This window comes from Anopheles nili, chromosome 2, assembly GCF_943737925.1.
Source record: "Anopheles nili chromosome 2, idAnoNiliSN_F5_01, whole genome shotgun sequence".
Classification (NCBI taxonomy): Eukaryota; Metazoa; Arthropoda; class Insecta; order Diptera; family Culicidae; genus Anopheles; species Anopheles nili.
Window position 1 is genome coordinate 20,017,478 of NC_071291.1, and position 20,348 is coordinate 20,037,825.

The following is a 20,348-nucleotide window of genomic DNA, read 5'->3' on the forward strand; positions in this document are numbered from 1 at the left end:
ACAACAAAACACAAAGAAAGAAACATCTCCACCAACGAGGGAGAGGTTGATAGCCTTTTTCCATGAACACTTATCCGGATATCGCACGCACAAGAATGATAAAATGTTACATTCATTTTCACCTGTAGTTAGAATCGCAGGAAAATGCTGTGTCGTCTAAAATAGCACATCACGCCCCTGAGCCTTCCTTGTTGATGTTCCACCATTCATCACATTCAAGTACAAACTCATTCTCGCATTCATCATTCAATGACCAAAAGAATATTGCTCGGGGAAGACATTGCACAGCCCGGTGCATGAGAAGTGGCACAATCCAAGTGCCTGAAAAGGTGTTGTGTCGGGCTGCTAATTAATTTCGTTTCAAATACTTGAACTGTGAAATCAAAAAGCACACACTATTCTTTCTACCCATTTTCATACCCTTTTATGTCGGTACTCGTAACCACTCAAAAATCCATCTACACCTCGCTATCTCTCCATAAGTCCTCCATCTTTCCGCCACAAAAAGCCCCAGTTTGTCTCACAAAATTACCGGAACTGGATGGTTTTACCACCAGAACTGCCGAGAGCTTGCTGTTCAGTCGTACTTCCGGACATCGTCGAGGGCATGCAACTGCATTTCTTCTACGGCGTCATCTCATTAACCTATTTACCATAAAAAACGTACCCTCAATGATAACCGAATAAGTATCATCAGCGATGGTTTTTGTGTCGCTTGAAGTTTTCCAAAAAAGGAAATGGCTATACATAGCTCAAAGAGTAACACATCGGTTTTATAATTTTACGATGCTTTATAGCAACAATCAAGATTGCTTTATTTTCGATAAAACCGCAGAAGGACAATAAAATATAATGCAGAAGGACCGCAGTGTCTTCCTACGGGTCTTACGGCAGAAGCTACTTGGCTGCTGTAAGTGTTGAGTGTCATTATTAACTTCCCTTATCAACCACCTCGTCCAATTCTATCAGTTGGTTTAACTTTTCACACAAAAACTTTCCCGTTTAACACTGAAACATTAACACTTGCACCGCGAAACGAAATGGCCCGGGAAAAATAACGAGCGATTATAACGACAAAATTGCTCCACGATGGCAAGGTCTGCATGAAAAATATCCAACGTCAACTCGCATTAAGCTCACATTTCAAAGCAAACACTTCGCACGATGGGATGAGCCTATCTTCCTACACATAAACAGAGCGCGTAAAAAAAGTAATTCGGTGGTACTTATTACAATCGCTAGGGAGAAGATATATTGATTTTCTGCCCCATGGCACATGAGCGCTCAACTTTGCAGCAATGTAGAAGCAGTTACACTTCTTATGAGCCTAAAAAATAAGCGAATGCACCCTTAATCTTTGGTATTTAAAAACATTTGGTACAAGGCGCATTGAAAAAATAAAACACTGATTACTCAATTTATGAACTTTGTGATAGCTCACTTCAACAACTCATTCAAATTAATCGAAATCCATCTAATCGGCAGTCGAACCCCGCGCATTGACAGAGAATACAGCGAAAAAGTTGATTCGTAACAAACTATTTTAATTTCTTAATCAAACTTTAATTGCTCTACCGAATGGCAGATACCCAAATCGCACTTCCTGCTGTTCGACAAAACGATACTTCGCAACAGCTTGTTTCCGTCGCAAGCAGCTCGAATCAATTTGCAGATGTTTCTAAAATTACCTTTTATTTTCTCAAGCTCCCTAAAACAAGGAACCACCCAGCCATCGGTTGATTTTGTGTTCGTTCGCCTTTTTTCCACCATTTCCATCGGTCGGACTTTACGGTCTCGTAGTAGCAAATGAAACCCTAAACCGTACTCATCAAATATAATGAACATTGGGTTTGTTCTTCACGGCTCTCTCTCTCTCACACTCTCGGTCACATTTCCCCACAATGGCTCGAATCCTTTTCCGTTCTTCATTTCCGTTCCTATTTACATGGGAAAGTGCAACATAAAGAGAGGGACCATAAAGAAAGCAACAAAAGTTTCCTAATCCGTAAGACGCCGCTTACATTCCTAATCTTGAAAGGAATGAGATGCTTCGATGCATAAAAATGAAAGCGATCCCACCGTACGTGGCCATCGGGGGGCCAGGACACGGTTCTCCGAAGAAATTCCATCCCTCCAACATGGGTCATGAGTCACAGGTTTAGAGGTGACGGTTCTATGTCTTCACGACCCTCGCCAGCATCGGTGAACTGCACCAGATGGTGTCCTTTGGCATAGTGCGGTGTCACGAAAAAAAAACAGCCCCATCAAAGCAAGGACGTTCACGACGGCATTCCGCAGTTTGACCTAGTTACGCCGCATTTCGGAGGCATCCTGCCGCACAGCCACCCAATCGGTCCTCCCGTTTGGACAGCTTTATTGCAGACCAGCTTCCTTCCGAGCTTGCGAGTTTCGAAAACGGACCCTAATCCCGTGCCAGCCAGGACAGGCTCCTGTCGCTTCGGCATACCTATGCAATTCTCCAGCTCCTCCAGCTCCGAGGCCCATTATAACTGTGGTGTATTGTGGCGCGGTTCGTTGTTTCAGCGGTACGAACGGGCAGAAGCTAGCCATCCGAGCCATCACGGATCCGAGAGCACACGGGAGTGGTTTAGTGTTTCACACGCGGCCCGGAAAACGGCAGCCCTCATTCGGCATTCGAAAGGTCCAGGCAATAAACCCGGCCTCGAGGCTGGCGTCACCGACAAAAAAAACATGGGAGTTCAATAAGCTGGCTCTTGGGGCACTGGGACGCTTTTCCGGCCGACCGAATGAGGTTGAATCAGCCAGGGAGAGCATTTTGCAACATTAACACCCACGGTCTTCCCGTAACCTCCCGCTCAACTCGGTCATGAGCGAGGAAGAGAATCGGATCCGGTCGACGGTTAAACGGTATCTGCCACGTTGGGTTTACGTTAGCGAGGGAAAAATTATGGTAGCGACAATTCGCGAGGCATTTTGTGCGACTTACTGCACTGTTCCGCGCTTTTTTTCGGGTCAAATAGTAAGGACGAAGGCGTGGGAAGATGCGACGGCGCTTGGTTTTGCGACCGCTTTTCGCCCCGCAACCGCGTGTGCTCATTTGTCGAGTGCTCTATAAAGCATACGTACATGTCCTCGAGCAAGTGCAGTATGAGAAGAAAAAACGAAAAACGATGCGACGATTCGAATGGCAACGTACTAAGTGCTCCCGATGGAACCGCATCGGATGAGCCAGTGCTGCTGGTGTATCAAAGCAAGGAGGCTTGGCAAGGATATGCCCTACGGGATTCGTTTCATATTGCGGACAGTGCTTACTCTGCTGCCGCGTGCACATATGGCACAGCCGAGAGGCATGATAATTTTCTCGCTATTATGAAGATTAAACATAATATACCACCATGTGGCAATTCGCGCCAGCTGGGAGTAAGCAATATTTAAGATGCTGACGAACGGAATATATTTACATCTGCACGGTGGGTGTTTTGCAAATTGGGCAAAATGTAACGAGAGTTCGATAAAATATTGCCCATGCCAAAAAAGAGCACATGAGAGTTGTATTATGAGTCCTTGTTGTTCTACCATTTTCAACAAACATGTTTAAATTAAAACGAATAAAATTCTTTACAATCCATACTCCTTGTTCGTCGGTATAATACCGTAAAATTAATCCAATGCTGTTGCAAATTATCTCAATCTACGTTGAACGTAACCTCCGTTTGTTGCGTGTACAAATGGAGCTAATTTTGTGATAAACAAATTCCTACCCAAAATAAACAACACAGCTCATGAGAAGCACCGCAAGGGCACGAAAATGGCGAACGCTTTTACACATAATGCGACGAAACCAGCGCTCCATGGCAATCAATATTTGCTCAAACCATAATGAGCGCTTGTGTAGGAAAATATATTTGCACGATAAACTCTTGATGCTAATTAGTCACGGGTCATTAAGACCCGGGTCCATTTCCTTTCCTTGAGATCCTGAGCGTAGCATGTCGATCTCTTTGCTCCATGGTTGAAATTAATTATCTCTTTAAAGCGCTCAGTCCAGTCATGGAAGCGGAAAATCCCCGCAAAAAAACGCCTTAAATTGAATCGTACATGCGGGCGTTGCTTTTGTTTTGTATGGAAAAACAGCGCACCGATTGATCGATACGAACGGTATGAGAAAATGAAGAGCGTTTCGTGAGCTCTCCTCGAAGGATTATCCAACCTGGCACGAGCCCATGCCATCGATCAATGTACGATGTTGTGAAAATGTACACTGCATTTCCACGCCCAACACGAAACGAGCATTTTAGGTGCATCCAAAACGACCGTTTCGTTGTACCCATAACATGGAGTAGCGGCAAAAAAAAATCACCATTTTCCCGTAAATTCCGATTTGTACCATTGCCAATGCATTTATCGCGCTGCCTCTTCGTCTGCATGTTTCGTCCTGTCTGTTTCGCATCTCGTTTGTCCCCGGTTCGCCTTCGTTCCCACGCGATAATGCACTTTTCCCGAGGGCAGTGAACCGACCTTACGGTGGAATAAAAACTTTGCCTATCTCATACACCGAGAAAGAGAAATTTGGCTCTGAAACAAGTTTGTTTTTTTGCAGATGCTTTAGGCGTTTTATGCTTGTATAGAAAAAATATAAACCATTGGTGGCAAGCTGCAAACGACAACATCGCCAGAGTATAAAGATATATTCTCTATTACGGCAAGGTGGGTTGGATAAAAAAAAGAAGCACCCTTATCAAACAGATACACAGATAGTCTTAGCAAGTGCTGAAGCGAATGCCAAAAGATGTGAGCATTCTAAGAAAGCATATTGATTTCCTTTGCTCTACTCCATCCCAACTACGCCGTGAAACTTGCGAAAGAAAGCAAAATCCTTCAAGACTCACCGACTCCAATGGTTTGCAAACAAAGTTTCCACGCTCCATCGGGACTTTTCGGTATTTTTATTCGCTCCTAACGGAGTGTTCCCTCCCGGCCAAGGATACGGGCGCCCGCGCCAGAAGCAATGCAGAGCAAACGAAGCCGTTCCCGGGCAGTAAGAAGTGGACTAAGCAGTTTTTATGGCTTTCTTGGCAAGAGATAAATTTCCACACCACCAACAAAAGGAGCGAAATTCATCTAAACTCGAAATAACAACTTCCCACCCCAGCGCAACTTAAGAGTCTAAGCTTGAGCCTAAGCGGAAAAGAGCTATGGGGCGCGCGATCCGTCCAATCGCTCGTTCGCTCGAACATTTATGCTGACAAAGCGACTAGCCATTAGGTCGAGGAGGCGCTAGTGCCGCCTTCCTAGATCGATCCAGCGTCTTACGGGCGCAAGGAAACATCTCTCGAGCAGCCAGCAGTATCCTACGTATCATCACACACACACACGCGCGCGCGTGAAAAAAAAACACCACCCAGGATGCTCGTGGGCGAAGCGTGCTCCCAAAGGACGAGAGAGATAAATCCTCACCAGCGGCGGTGCCGTATAGAAAAGCTCCATGACGAAAGCTGATTTCATCGGATTCGCCAATTCCCATGTCGCGTGCGCATGTATGTGTGTGTGTGTGTGTGTGACAATGCGTGTGAAATAGCGTACTATTTCATGTGTTCCGCGTTTGGTTTCGTTTTTATGCTGCCTTGCATGATCGGTCCATCCCTACCGCAAAAAAGGGTCTCCCAAAAACGAATCCGAGAACTGATTTTCCTCAACGCGTTGTTTCTGGTGCCACTCGTGGGAACGAGAAAGAGACGCCACCACCGAATGGCCAACGTAGGCGAGAAAAAAAAACTAGACGGGAACGGAAAAAGGGCAAACCAAAACCCGCTCTCGGGTGTGAGCGTAGCCAGAGAGATAGCAATCAAGCACCAGGCGGCTCCATCGTGTCTGGCCGACCGCGAACGGGCCCTCGGGTGCGCGAGGTTCCTTTTTTCCTCATGTTCCGGCTCAGCGTCCACCACGAACGTAACCACGGTAAACCGTGCTATTGGCAGGCCGAATTCAATAAACATGTCCCAATTCCAATTTGCGACAACGACGTTCGAAGGGGCGAGCAGCAACAGCAGCAAGCAAAAAAAAAAAAGCCTTATGTCGCTTCGGTACGAGTCTGCCGAATGAGCCGAACGGTGGAAAAGAAATCTGTTCATCCGTCTAGGCCGTGTATCGGCACAAGAACACGGTGCCCGTAAGCAGGGTTCTTCCAACCTGCAGAACCCATCGATTTCCGCGCTAATCGAGGGATGAGCAGGACATCAGGGAAGCCTGACTCCGGGAAAAGCGGGGGGCACACGGATAATTAGATCTATTTTCCTGACATTGCGACAGAACCGTTCGATCGGGAAAGGCCAATACGTTGCAAGGCGCTCGGTGTTCAAGGCTGGATGATAAATTGAGCAACGTTCCGTACGTTGGCCTTCCACGAAATGAACATCCACCGAGTCGAGCTACCAAGACTTAGGTGACTTAGGGCGGCACTTGAACGGCCGTAGAATGCCACCATAAACCGGCTGGTGGCACTTTGGAAGGACTCCTTTCATCGATGAGTGTCAAATCGTGACCGGGACCGATCGATCGGTCCTTCAAGATCCGTGGACTGAAATAGAACGGCACCCGCTGCTTTTCGACCACACAAAACCGGCCCACAACAGCCCAGGTCGTAGTGCGTAAACGCCTCAACCCTGGGGCATCATGGAGTGCCACCGAATTGCCGTGGTTCATGCAAATGAGCGGACTCCTGCCGTTGCCGACTGGCATGGACTGAAGTGGTTGATTTATTGGATTTACGAAAGACGAAGCGTGGTGGAGCCACGCACTAAATATAAATCCTCGCAACCCCGGGGGCAGTAAAAGCTCGCGTAAGGAGGGTCCTGCCAACGAAAGGGGGCCCTCAGAGCCACCTCACAGGGTCGATTGGTTTCAGACAACCGGATGGACGGCGTAGGACACGCAAAGACATTTTTCTTCAACCAAAAGAGTAAGAAAAGAAAAAGCAAAACACGTCCACCTTGTTAAATGAAGCATAAGATAGCAAAAAAAAAAATGCCAGCACACGACCGAACGAATCGATGATGAAATATGGCTACGTATAAGCTGCAGCATCGACAGCCGAAAATTGGCCTCATTTAATCAACGGATGGTGGCTGGCGTGAGGGATCTTGCGAAAGTGAACAGGAAAATTTGGCGCATCGTAAATTACCGTCAAACAGGACGGTCACCCCTTGTCAGGACCTTCCATTACTCATGCCCAGAACGCCAAAGCCCGGCCAGTGGCCCGCTTTGTGCGGCACAGCGAAGTGAACGCACCCAATCGCAAACACAAAAGTTGGTCACCGCTCCCTTTTTATCAGTTCACGAGCAAAAACATTTACCATTACTCATGCCCTCCATTGCGCCATTGTGTGCTGTTGCCGAATCCACCCAGCGGTAACGGGTTGAACGCTGAATTTGAACTACCGCTGCAGCGTTGCCATCGACCTTGGGCAACCCATTTCGCAGCGAGCGGAGCGACTTCTTACTCTATCACCGCATATTAATCTACGGCCAGGACCCTGGGCGTACGAGCAACTCGAGCACGAAACTGGAACAACAAACTTGTGGCATGCGAACGAGCAAGCGTTGGTGGTGGGTTGCTGGGTGGAAAGAAAATCGAAAACCACCAGGCGCCCCCATCGTAGGTCGTTGATCAACGGTAGCTAGGTCCTTTTCGCGTGGGTGGGTGAAACCGTGAGAACGAGAACACGTACAAAGTATCTCGGTGAGGGTGTCGAGAAAACACCGCGTCTTGTGCCTGAAAACACCGCGAAGCGACCGAGAACGACTGACTGACGGTAATTGTTATTGCTTGGTGCAAGGACATCGCGGCTCGTGGAGACGCCTGGTGCCTGGTGGTATCGCATCAAGAAAGCACCCTCGCCCCACTCAACTCGAAATGGATGATAATTTGGGTGTTGATGAGCTGGGTGGCACAGTGATCGTAGAAAAGGACGAAAGCGAGAATGAAATGGAGCATGGTGAAATGTTCCAGCATCTTTCAGCTGGAGCAGCCTCGTTTCACGACAGCGTTCGTCCTTTTTTTTGGGACTTCACTCTACACACACACACAGCAACAAAATGACACACAAAAAAAGCACAACCTGAAGTGAATCAATTTTGTGAGGTGGCGTTGCGAAACAAACGCTCACAGCTCGGTCTCGAACTCCCGGTCTTCCCGGGACATCTCTGTGTATGTGCGTGTGTGTGTGTGTGCGTGTGTAACCCCCGTGGGTTGGGTGCTGCGCAGGCGGCCTGCTCGCCTCGCCAGCCATCATCTTGGACTCGTTTTCCCGCGAAAACAGCTCCTTCGGGTGGGCTCCGAGCGTGATTCAGAGAACGGAAACGAGGTCACAAGCAGCAAGGTCATCCCCGCGCGCGGAGTTTTCCCCCAAAATTTTTCCCACCCACACCACCCACTCTGGTTGTTCGCTCGCGCTGGGTTCATTTTTTCTCAACGCAACCAACGAACAATGGGAAAAGTGCATCTTAGTTTCGACTGCTTGCGCCCATTTTCGCTCTCCCAACAGGTGGCATTGTGTTGTTGTGTGTTGCCCAAGCTTTCGAGTCGTGCGTGTGCTACTTCCGGTGGGGCATAAAAGGACCCCGGAAATTACGGTTCATCCTCGAGCAAGACACTTGCATGATGTCTTCTGCTGAAGGACGTCTCCCAAGCGAACTGTGTTAAGCGACTCAATCGTGCGTGAAAAGCGATCCTCCTAATGTCCTGACAACCCAAGGACGCCAAGGACACCCAACACTTACCGGTGGCGTACGCCCGTCATCCGTGTAGCCACAGTTGCAGCCTTCGTCACAACATATTCGAACGAGCTCGTGTTCACCGCAGGTGCAGGGTTCCTCGTCCTCCTCGTCGTACGGGCAATCCTCCCGTATCAGGATGATGTAGTCCGCCTCGAAGAACTCGTTGCGCGTCTCATCGAACACGACCCGGTTCTTGCGGACCGGCGGTGGCCGGTTCGGTTTCTTCAGCAACCCCCGCAGGGTGCCGCTCGTCGTCTCGCGCATCGCACCCGTCGCCTCCGATTCGCTCCGGTACAGCGGGATCGCCTCGATTACGCACCCGCACCCGTCGTACCCACGCGCCCCTTGGCGTCCCTTCGGGGGAGGGGGCGGTGGGGGGATATTACGATCACTCGTTTCACCGGAACTCGCACCAACGCACCTTTCACCGATCACTAGCACACGCTGATCGCTCCGCACGTCACTGACACTTGGTGCCGAAATTTGGAACACCTGCTCACGCGACACTCGTGGCCCTTTCGGGGGTGGCGGTGGTGGTGGTGGGGGTGGTGGTGGAGGTGGACCGGGTGGTGGAGGTAGAGAAGGATGTAGAGGATGGGAAGGGGGACCACGCAGCACCACCAGCAGTTGCTCACTCGCGGCTTCACGCTCCTGTTGCTCCTCTAGCTCCTCCTCGAGCTCATCGTAGCAGTACTTGATCCGATACACGTCCGGTTCGTAGTCTCGCAGGTGACGCGTGTCGAACTCGCAGTTTGTGTGCGGATCGGCCGCTAGCAGCTTCTCGAGCTGCACAAACTCCTGCTCTTCGGCTTCTGCTTCTTCCGTTCCGTGCTCTTGCAGCAACCGATCGACTGGAGCGTCCTTCGAACTACTGGCGTTGTTGTTGAGAATGTCCTCACCGATAACGGCACGATGCACTACCGATGCGATCGCGGCCGAGATTTCTACTTCGTTTTCGACCTCTTCGTCCTCCTCTTCGTCCTCCTCCTCGTCTTCTTCTTCTTCTTCGTCTCCGGTGGATCCGCCACCCACGACAACCGTCTCAACAACCTCGAGCGGATCACTAATGCGAGCCCTACCGCCAGGGAAAATCTTACAGATTTCCTCCGATTCGGCTCCACTGCTCTCCGGTGTGTCGGTGTTCTGTCGCAACTCCTCCACAGCCCGTGGTTGACCTCCACGTGCTACCTGTGCGACCTCTTCGACCACCTTCGAACTAACGCCCGATGTCCCCGATGGCACCACCAACAACGGCAGTGAGGTCGCCTTCGACAACCCACACGATTCGTCCCCCGTTCGATCGTTATTATTCGCGTCCTGTCGGGCGCTCTCCACACCGAGGTCCTCCGTTGAGGTCCTGTGGCTAGTTCTGGCCACGTTCTGGCGGGACTGACGCGCAAGATCAAGACACGACAGTGACAGCAACGAAGACGCGGAAAGCGACAGCAACGAGCAGGATAACGGTGGCAAGATCGGTCTCGTCCAGCTCGTCCGGTTGAAGGATGTCGTCCTGGCGGTCGTTTCTCGAGCTCGCTCAACACCCGCACCTAGCAGATAGCGTGCGGTGGTGTCGTGATCATCACCACCTTCACCAACTCGCGCCACATCCTGCCGTAAACAAGAGAGCGAGGACGAGGCTTTTCTCGACGCTAGCAGCGCACTGGCGCGGTTCCTCCTGGCAACCTCGGATGCTGGCGCTGCGACAGCCCCAAACCCGCGCTCCGAGGACACACTCCGATGCGTGTGTATTGGTGAGCGCCGGAGCGTCACGTTCGCATCACTGGCACCGCGACGTCGTCCACTCTCACCTGTTCCTGCTACTCCTGCTGCTGCTGCTGCTGCTGCTGCTGGTTGCGCACGCGACGATGGGGACACGAGCGCGCGTGTATTGGTGTTGGCATAGTCCGACGGCGAGGAGCGCGCGTCTCGAGGCTCTGCGCACACCAGCAGCGACGGCAAGGATCCACCGGTCGCAGATTCCACGGGCAGGCGCTTTTTCGCGTAAGCAAACCCACGGAAACGCTCCTCGAGCCGCTTCAACCGTTGGCTCGCCTCAAAGCCCTCCGAACCACCGGAGGCCCTTCCGGGTGCGTCGTCCTGCGCACGGACCTCCTCCCCAGACCCAGACCACCCGTCGGAGGCTGCGGACGCGCACCGTTCGCGCTCACGCACACCCACACACCCCTGGGGGTGGAGTTCAGCACCGTCAACAGTGTCGCGCCCAGCGAGCGCTTCCGTTTGCGTGTCCTGCGTCCGTCGCTCGACAGGACCTTCGGTAACGTTGGTCGCGTCGAGCTTCACGCGACCTGATTCACCATCACCATCACCATCGCCATCGTCGTCGTCACCGTCGTCGATATCCGCACCACCATCGACGTCATCGTCGAGGATGAGGATTCCACTGTCCGCGCTGGACGGGTTGTTTCCGTGCGTTGCCTGTGTGTTGGTTGCACTATCCCGGAGCACTCGTGGTCCGTGTTCACTGCACGGGCAGGTTCGCGACGAAAAAGGACCCTCGTCCTGGTGCCGTTGGGGCACGGAAATGTGTGCACTCAGCGTCACCTCCACCAGCAGCGCGGAAGGATCCCGCGTGCAGGAAGGACACTCCCGCGAGCCAGAACGCTGCTCGGATGGGGGCGAACAGGTGCCGTAGTAATTTTCACTCTCACTATCCGAGGATGGGCGCTTTTTGGGCGGTGTTCCAGGCGCCTGGGTTGACTTTTCCTCGCACGGCCGCCTCGGGCAGGTTTGCTCCACGGCCAGCTGGTGCTGAGGCTGGCGCTCTGGTGGAACTGCTTGCGCTACTTCGCTCTCTTCACCGTACGAACCAACAGCCGTCAAAGGGTCGCTGCTGGTACTGACGCACTCGAATCCTCGCAACAGACTACTGGACGGTTCTGCTCGCCGTTGTTCGTCGCCTTCGTCGTCGTCGTCGTCGTCGTCGTCGTCGACGTAACGCCGCCGTTCATCGATTCTCTCGCACCGACGTTCGACGTGGAGGCGCTCACTTGTCTGCTCCTCACGTTCAACACCTTCACCAGTCGTCGTCGTTGCCAAGTTGGCCCTTAAATCGCGTCCATCCGTGCAGCGCCACGCAATGTCACTACCAGCGTGCGGGTTTCCTCGATCGATCGATGTCGTGGAAAGCTTCACGGCACCAACACCACCATCATCTCGCACAGGGGGTGGGCGTCCTTTACGCCCATCGGGGGTGCCATCGGGGGTGCCATCGAGGTGCACTAGGCCCTTTTGGTGGTATTGGTCGTGTTGCCGTCGCCGTCCGCCGTTGCTCGATTCCGTTCCGACGCATGCGCTCGTAACACACACACCCGCAGTTCGAGCATCCGTGAGCGGTGCTCCATCGGAATGTGCTGACAGGGCTTCCACGGAAGGGCCACCGTTCTCTCCGGCCCGATGACGCCACTGATGCCGCTGATGATGACGCTCCCGCTCGGAATGTAACGGAGAGGAGCATGCGCGCTGGACCGTTTCCGTTGCCAGCCCTCGATCCCACTCGTCACCATCGTCGTCCTCGACCGCCGGATGCAGCATCCGCTGGGGACTCCATCTTCCAGCATCGTTGGTTCCACCGTCAACGTGACTTTGCTGCTCCGGCGTGACCGCCTCGTCCCCAAAAGCTCGCCCATCTGTTTGCCTAGCCTGTGTTGATATTTCATTACCCAGCTGACGATGAGTGGGGCGAATAGGAACCTTCTCTCGGCTGGCGGGAGGATCACTTTCATCGGCCGAATCGTGGTCGGTATCGATGTCTGGTATGGCGTCGCCTTCCTCACTGTCCAGTTGATCTTGCCCTTCGTGAGGATCCACGCTGGACTCACCGTCGGAAGCGTCACGCTGGAATGGATCGTCGTCTAGCAGAAATGTCACCTTCTTCACTCGACCGCGGCCAGTCACGTGTTGTTTCGTTGTTGCTTCCTTCATCGGTTCCTCCTGATCACTGCTGAAGTCGATCAAATCGATCAAATCGGTCTGCTCGCTCTCTTTTGTGTCCTCGAAGGATTCTAGAGCTGCCTTTTGCTCTCCATTGACGCCTTTGGGCGGATCGATCCCATTACCAGGACTTTCTTTCGTTGTTCCAAGAGTCTGGAAGGATTCATTCGTCAGATCCCCATTATATTGCACTGGCGGTGGAACCACCAAGGAACTCGGCATCTCGAAGATGTCCTTGTGCCACTGCTCCAGCGTACTCGGCTCCGGAGGTGGAGTAACTTTTGTAGCTAGCGATTCCGTCGCCTTCCGTAGACTTCGCTTGACAGCAACCCCCACAATCACGGGCGGTTGCTTGAGTTTCGATAACTTTGGGTGGATGAAATCCGCACTTCCCGTGCCAACGCGCAGCTGGCCGAGCTGTGTTTGCTCCGGTAGGACTTCCGCCGATGGCTTTTCCGCCAGTCCGTTGGTTGCTCCATGGCGCGTGGTAACACCGTCCGATTCACGCACCGTCTGCACTTTCATCGCGATTGGCGATAACACGCCACCGAGCAGGGAACACGCGAATGGATCGTCCTGTGATGGCTTCCCGAGTGGTTCCGCGTAGTCCGGATCCGTGCTGATGGTCGGACCGGCGCCGGTCGCAGTTTGCAGCAGCAGACTTTTGATCGTTTCCATCGCGAACGGTTACATCCCTTTTGCTGCTCGTTTTTTTTTTTTTTTTGTTGCGGATGGTCAAATGTTGCAAAACACCGAAAAGGAAGCGCTGTAATGAAGGGGAAAAAGAAAGAAAAGTTTTGTTCAGAGTCGAAAATAAACATTCCAGGACGTCGATGGCATCGTAATCTTTTCAGCCGATTTCGGTTGAAGTTTAAATTCGATCTGACCTTTTGGGGTCGTGTGTTCTTGCTGATTAGCGAGTTGAAGAGCTTGCTGCCCTTGCTGTTTCAGCAATAATGTAGTTTATTCGTAACTTTAAGAGCCGGAAATGAACAAAACTTACTTTCCCAAATCCCCTCTAAACAAAGGTTCCATTGCGCATGAAAAATGACACGATGATTTTCTCCGCTAACTCCAGTGGGAGGATAATGAAGGGAGTTCGTAAAACCAATGTCCTCATTAAGTTCAACTTTTCCGATTGTTAAATGAGCTAACGAGAATACTTTTCCGTCAGTGTTCACTAGTAACAATGAACGACTTTATTAGCAGCTTAAGGACTTGTGCGAAAAAGTATTTACTGTAGCATGATATCATTCGAAAACAAAAATGTTGATTAAGTTACAAATAACACAATATTATCACATTACCATTAAAATCATCAAGTAATTTTGAATGATCCTTTGTGTATGTCACATAAAGCACATACAAAGGTAACACACAGAGCATAACAGGTATACGGCAACATTCAACAACTTCCGTCAGTTCTTCGACCTGGATCAAACCCTTCAATAAAGGGTCGCCCTTTTATGGAGCTTATGATATACGAGCATTAGCTTGCTTCCAAAGTTGAAAAGAAAACATCCATCCTTCGTCCTTTGGCGCATGATGTCAAAAATGGCGTCGGGTTGTTCCATCACCCCCAGGGGAGGACGATTACAGCGAAGTAAAAAACCTACCAACGCCCGGTAAGTAAGCCGTTTGAAGGCTGCCAAAGTTGTCCGAAGATTCGACAGGACAAAAAAAAACCATCCAAAAGCCACACGTTTGAAATCCCTCGGTTCAACGGCACCATTAACGGGGTTGAGAGCGACGGCCAAACAAGTATCCTTTACGCGGTGAAGTGAACGTCCTGATCTTGACCTAACTTCACACCTGCTTCACACTGTAAAACGTGTACTTAAGTCGAACGTCGCCCCGGACAGGACCTTCTCTGTCGCGGAGCTTTCAGAAACCTAAAAATATATCAGAAGAAATTCGTTATCTGCTCACCAACGCTTGCTAGCCAGCATCTTCGTAGCCCACAATCGATGCGATACGGGACCACTCTCCCTGACACCATGTAACCGTTCCTTCGCCTGTAAAAAAGCAATAGGGCATCGGTTCAAGGCACTTGGGCAAACGTACCGAGCATCGAGCTCCACCCAAAAAGATCCGTGGAAATCGCACACATAAAAAAAAAAGAAGTACGCCCTAAAATCCTTGAACCGATAGCTACAAAGTCTCGCTCTCGGCAGCTCGCTCGGTCACGGGGACGCCGACTTCGAAGAATCTAATAAAATTTCACACCTTGCTCCAAACCGTGCCACGGCCTTCGCGTTGGCGTCCTCTCTAATGCAACGCTCGACAAAGAACCCCGGGTCCTGGGACAGGACCAACGACCGTAAACTCATTTCAAGCGTCATCATTTTAGCACCATCCAAGCGGCATCGAGCGGCGAGGTCATCGAGATTCGCCTCCACCGTACCCACCATGCTGAGGTTCTTCGTCCTTTGGTCGGACCACTGTCCCCCAGCTGGATCACTATGCTCCCGTGTGCCAGAAAACAATGCACAATCGACAAATCCTTGACCCAGGACGGAATGGACCGAATCCGCTCGATACGCGTAGGGTAGATGCGCCACCGTGATGGGGAGCAAAAGTTCGACAAACTGCACCGAAAGAGCTGCGGAGGTCGTTATTTCTGTGCTTTTCTTTCACCGAAATCACGGTGGCATAAAACAGAAGCTTGTCAGTAGGAAATTTTATCAAATTAACGCGCTCCCGCTCCCGTTTTTAACGGCTAGATTTCGCATTGCAAGCTGCACTTTCGCATTGTTTCCTGATAACGATATTACGGGTAATTGAGTCACGCGAGTAAATGAGACAGAAATGTCAGAAGGAGAGCGAAAAGTCAGAAATTACACAAAAACTAGTAAGCCCGGTCCGGATAAAAAGAAGGCAATGTTAAAGGGAAATGAAATCCCAATCAACTGTGTGTAGCGTTTCAATCAAATTCCGAAATCACCGCCATATGCATTACGAATCGAACGAACGAAAATGGTCGTCAATTACACGGTGCTAATGGAAGTAATTGTAAGAGTAATCTTTACTTTTTGTTCAACTCGTTAGCATAAGGGAGGTAGCAGTGTCCCCAAATACATTAATATCGATCCCTCAGAAGCGCTATGAGGTTACGCAGGGAGCTTAACTTTTTGATATAATAATTTACTAATGCATGTTAACCAATTAACTTCCTTTCACTTCATTCTCATCTCTTACAGTTGTAGTACTAGTTACATCAGTTAAAATAATATATAAAAATAATTCCAATTATTTGTGAGTTTTTATTATTTCCATTGTTGAAACATGTCCAACCATTGTTCGAATATTATTTATTTTTAATGCTTGCAACATATTTTTATCACAAACACCCTCGCACATTCTTCTTTAGTGCGAGGATGGCCTTGGCAAGCCGAGGATGACCAACCAGACCTTTACCAGCCGGCACAAAAACTTGGGACAGAACTTTGCGAATCAATTTTGGCTACCAAAAGAACCACACCGACCAAAAGAAAATCAGTCATCCGTTGGAACAAAAGCCAACTGCCAGACGGGATCATTAATAATTTGCATCTTTTAAAGGCACCGAAATAAAAAAAAAGTATAACTGTATACATGACATCCTACGAGGTCGGTTATGGAAAACGAGTTTCGAAATATGCTCGGTAGCTTTTTTGTTTTGTGTTCGTTTACACCTTCCGTGAAAAGTTACATTGTGTCTGAAAATTGGCATCCAAACACCCACGCCGAAGTTTACAACAAACTTTTGTCAACCCTCGCCATCTCGAAAGGACTCCATCGACACACCCACCCTACGCTGTTGTCGGTTTTGCCTTCGCTCACCTCACGCTCAGCGACCCACATAGCCCATCAAAACGCTATCCAAACCCTTCAAAAGCGCTGCGACCTTTCGCCGAGCCTAATTTGTCCACCCCTCGAGGGTTGCGTATTATCGTGATAATAATAATCTTCCAACCGAGCGGTTAATGCGCGCATCCGAATTCTTGCCGTGTATCCCCGAGGCACGGAATCCCTTCACAAACACTGTCATAACTGTGCGGACGGCGCCAGGACGCATCCTGTGCCGTGTGGCGACTTCCGCTTGCCCGTGTGCCAGCAGACAGCGACGAAAACTTAGCCATCCGTTAAGCTGATCAAATGGAAATTCACCAAACGGAACCCAAGGAGAGAAGCTGAGAGGGCGCGCGAGAGAGAGAGAGAGAACGAGACTGTACTCGTCGTTTAATTAAAAATTTAAATTGCACCGCCACCGTGCACCGACTGCGTGTATTCAAATTAACTTTTGCTACCCTGGATTTCTGTAAACTGTCGGACGCGAATACGTCCGCGGAAAATCACCACGGACAGCCGGATGAGCCGTACCAGTCCAGAAAGAGAGAGCAATAGAAACAGTGTACGAGAGCACGAGAAAGAGATACAGCTTCCAGCAAGAGTGCGGAGTCGAATAGTTTCGCTGCAAACGGTGGATTTGGAATTCCAAAAGCGTTCGCGCACAAAGAAGCAAGCGAGCAAATATTGGATGAAAGCTCGCTAGAGCAGGTGCGTTTTCCCGCCTGTTGGAAATGTGGAAATCAAACCCCCAGCAAACCACACGAGCTTTCGTCGACGATGGGAGCAGCTATGTGGATCGCTCAAGTTCAAAGGGCATCAACTTGGGCATTGTGAAACCTTGACAGTGTGTCGAAGCGCCCATTTCCCAAGTGCAAGCCAGCTGTTATTCGATCGATTGGGAGCAAACCCTAGGAATGATGGCTTACACGATTGACAATCAATGAACTCGATCGTTTAGATCGCTTTGTAGTCGAGTAATCAAAAATTAAAACAATGCCCCTGTGTCGTCGATCAAGTGAATTAAGTTTGATGGCTTGATTGCGATGGATAAATAGATCGAGCTTGGCTTAACCTGCATCGGGCAATAATTTAATCAATCAAGCAATGCACGGTCATTGAACCGCTCGTTCGGTTGTAACCTTAAGCAGGTGGAAAACCAAAACCCTCAACCATTAAAACACCGATCCTGCTCAAAACTGCCTGTGTCGTTTACCGCTAGAAATTGCCCCCCTAGCTCGGCTCAAAACCATCACGATCCATTTCACCCTCGAACGCAATGATTCTATTCAAATTAATTTGCATAAAGCTTACTTCATTCCTTCCCCCGTTCGTTGCTGCTTCGACCAGTAATTGTTGGTTACTTTTATGAGTTCGTAATCCGAAAGCTGGGTCGCTGTGGTAAACGCGCTGGGAGCTTCGCTGTCGCCCTTCTTAAACGTATTCATGCTTTAAATATTCCAAAACATGTCGTACCGATGTTTTATTCATGGACTTCATTTTAAACACCTGTCGTTCCCCTTTGCAGCGTTGCCGTTGCGAGCGCCTGCACGAAATTAGCTCACCTAGAACGGCTGATCTCGTCTCCGCTATCCTTGACCTAGGACTTTCGTCCTTAGCCGCTCGTGAGCGGTTTCATTTTCATCCACACAAAAACGAACTTACAGGCCACTGAACGTTCTTCCCATGTGGGTTTTACGAGCATGAAGTAAAACGAAATTAAAAGCACAATTTGGTGCTTCCAATTGTTCACATCCTAGCGAAATCACCCTAAAGCAAAACTTTTGCGTACTGGAGCACCGTAATGCAAATAGCTTTGACCAAAGAAAAAAACACCCAACCCAATCTTTGACGAAGCTTATTTTTTTTTTCGAGAAACAAAACTTCAACAAACAGTCATTATAAAAATAAATACCCAACTTTCGTGCATTCCGTGCCATTCCCTGGACAGGATGACGCTTCGCCAGAGCATGGCAGGACATGTGGAAAGGCGAAAGCAAAAGCACCCGTCACCGAACCGAACGAAAAGTTTGCGAGTTACGAGCCACCGGAACCGCATCGCTGGCATTTTCCGAAGGCCTGCCGGCGAGAATCTGCACCACAAACCACATGGAGCGTCTCTTTTCTGCCACTTTTTCTCCTTCTCCAGACGAACAGAGTAACGAATTCACCCCTGCCTGGTTTCCACGGGGTGTGCTTGCTGAGCGTATGGATCATCAGCATGGCATAGATCATCGCCATGATAAACAGCTTACATAAAATCCTCCCGCGCCGCCGCCGATAATAACGAATAAATAACAACCCATCGCAGCCCGGCAGGCATGCCACGGATCCGTCAGATGATTCCTCTCGTTCGTGCGCTTTCGTCGGGCCACGTCTTCCAGGTGGAATGCTTCGAATTCAGCACTTCGTTTCCCAGCGCCCGAGACGCTTCCCATCCCGGTTGTGCCATTAAAACACGCTGGTCTTATCTTTCCGGCTGTGCGGGAAGCCTGAGAAACGCCAGCAAACCGACGTGCATTACTTCTTACACGTGCAGCCTGTTTCTGTAGCGTTTGTTTTCGCTTGTTTACACCTGTTTGGTGCCTTTGCTGCATCGAGATTGAGATTGTGCTGAGGCCAAGACTTTGCCCACTTTTGATGTGTACGTCATACACTAATAGATTGCTCAGAAGATCTTGCCATCGAGAAAAACTGGAAAAACGTGTCAAATATTGGCATACTTGAGTGCATACAGTTTTTAAAAATCTTTTCGTTTTCCAAGACTGCTCCATGCTACGTTAATAGCTAAAAAAAACGATCCGTACTCGTGCAAAGATTCCAAAAACATGTTTTCATTTTTAAGCACACCGAGCTCGTGTGGTTTAATTTTTTACACCATTTGCCCCATTTCCATGGCCTCCGAGGCATCGAAAAGCAGCGAAAAGTGGAAACTTCTACTTCATCGCAATGATAACACCCCGTAGCTCTTGCGCTGGTTCCTGCTGGTTTGCAGGTCGCGAGGGCGCATAACTTTCCATACATTTTAAATTATCAAACGCTCGACTGCGTCAACACACAGCTCAACCCCTGCTGCATATGTTGCCGGTGGACAGCCTTTGCGCCTTTGCGCCAGCTTAACGCTTCGCTTATCACCACTCACACACACGGCCGGCCCTTGCAGGGCACTCAAGATGCGCCCGTTCTGCAAGGCTAAACATTCCCACGCCTTCGAAATGGGAAGAGAACAGCAAAAAGAATACAGATTGTGCGTGGTTACGGGAGCTTGCGGGTGGCTTTGGAGGCGAAACTTTTCGTTCTGCTAATGGAATTAATGAAGTCGCGTTTCCCACTCCCTTTCGGTTTTCATTTTCTTCCGGGCGCGTTTCCTAGCGAGAGATCCGGAATGGAATGATCTAATCAAACATTATGAGCCTCAAATTAGTGCTTCTTTGCAAGCAAGCGTTTCGCCGATCAATTCCACCCGAGAGGCGCAATAAAACTCTCCACCCCAAAGCCAAACAGCCAAACCAGATGCAATCGATCGGGGCGAAATTGATCGTCGATCAATTTGTTGTCGGTACGGTGGAAACTTTCACGCCACGACCAAACATCCATCATCCACCGTGGTTGCCAAAGAACCCGGATCGAGTGTTGCACAAATTTTGGCACCGCTCAAACCATGGAAAGGAAATAAAACTCCACCGAAGTTTCGCACCCACGGTAATTGGCGGGCCTTTTTAAGTAGACCACGGTTCGCTTGAGATTGCGATTGCATTTGCACGCCGTACCGAAGGGGTGGGCTTGCCGGAAATATCTTCACATCTAATCAA

The 20,348-nt window shown here is 50.0% G+C and overlaps 1 protein-coding gene across 1 annotated transcript in view; it reads right to left on the reverse strand.

Moving 5' to 3' along the window:
- LOC128731536 (uncharacterized) overlaps nt 1-13,386 on the reverse strand; it is a 39,722-nt gene extending 26,336 nt beyond the window's left edge. The window contains exon 1 of the mRNA XM_053824664.1: nt 8,761-13,386. Within this exon, the coding sequence (XP_053680639.1) occupies nt 8,761-13,386 (4,626 nt within the window). The remainder of the gene's footprint in view (nt 1-8,760) is intronic.
- Nucleotides 13,387-20,348: the final 6,962 nt, after the last annotated feature.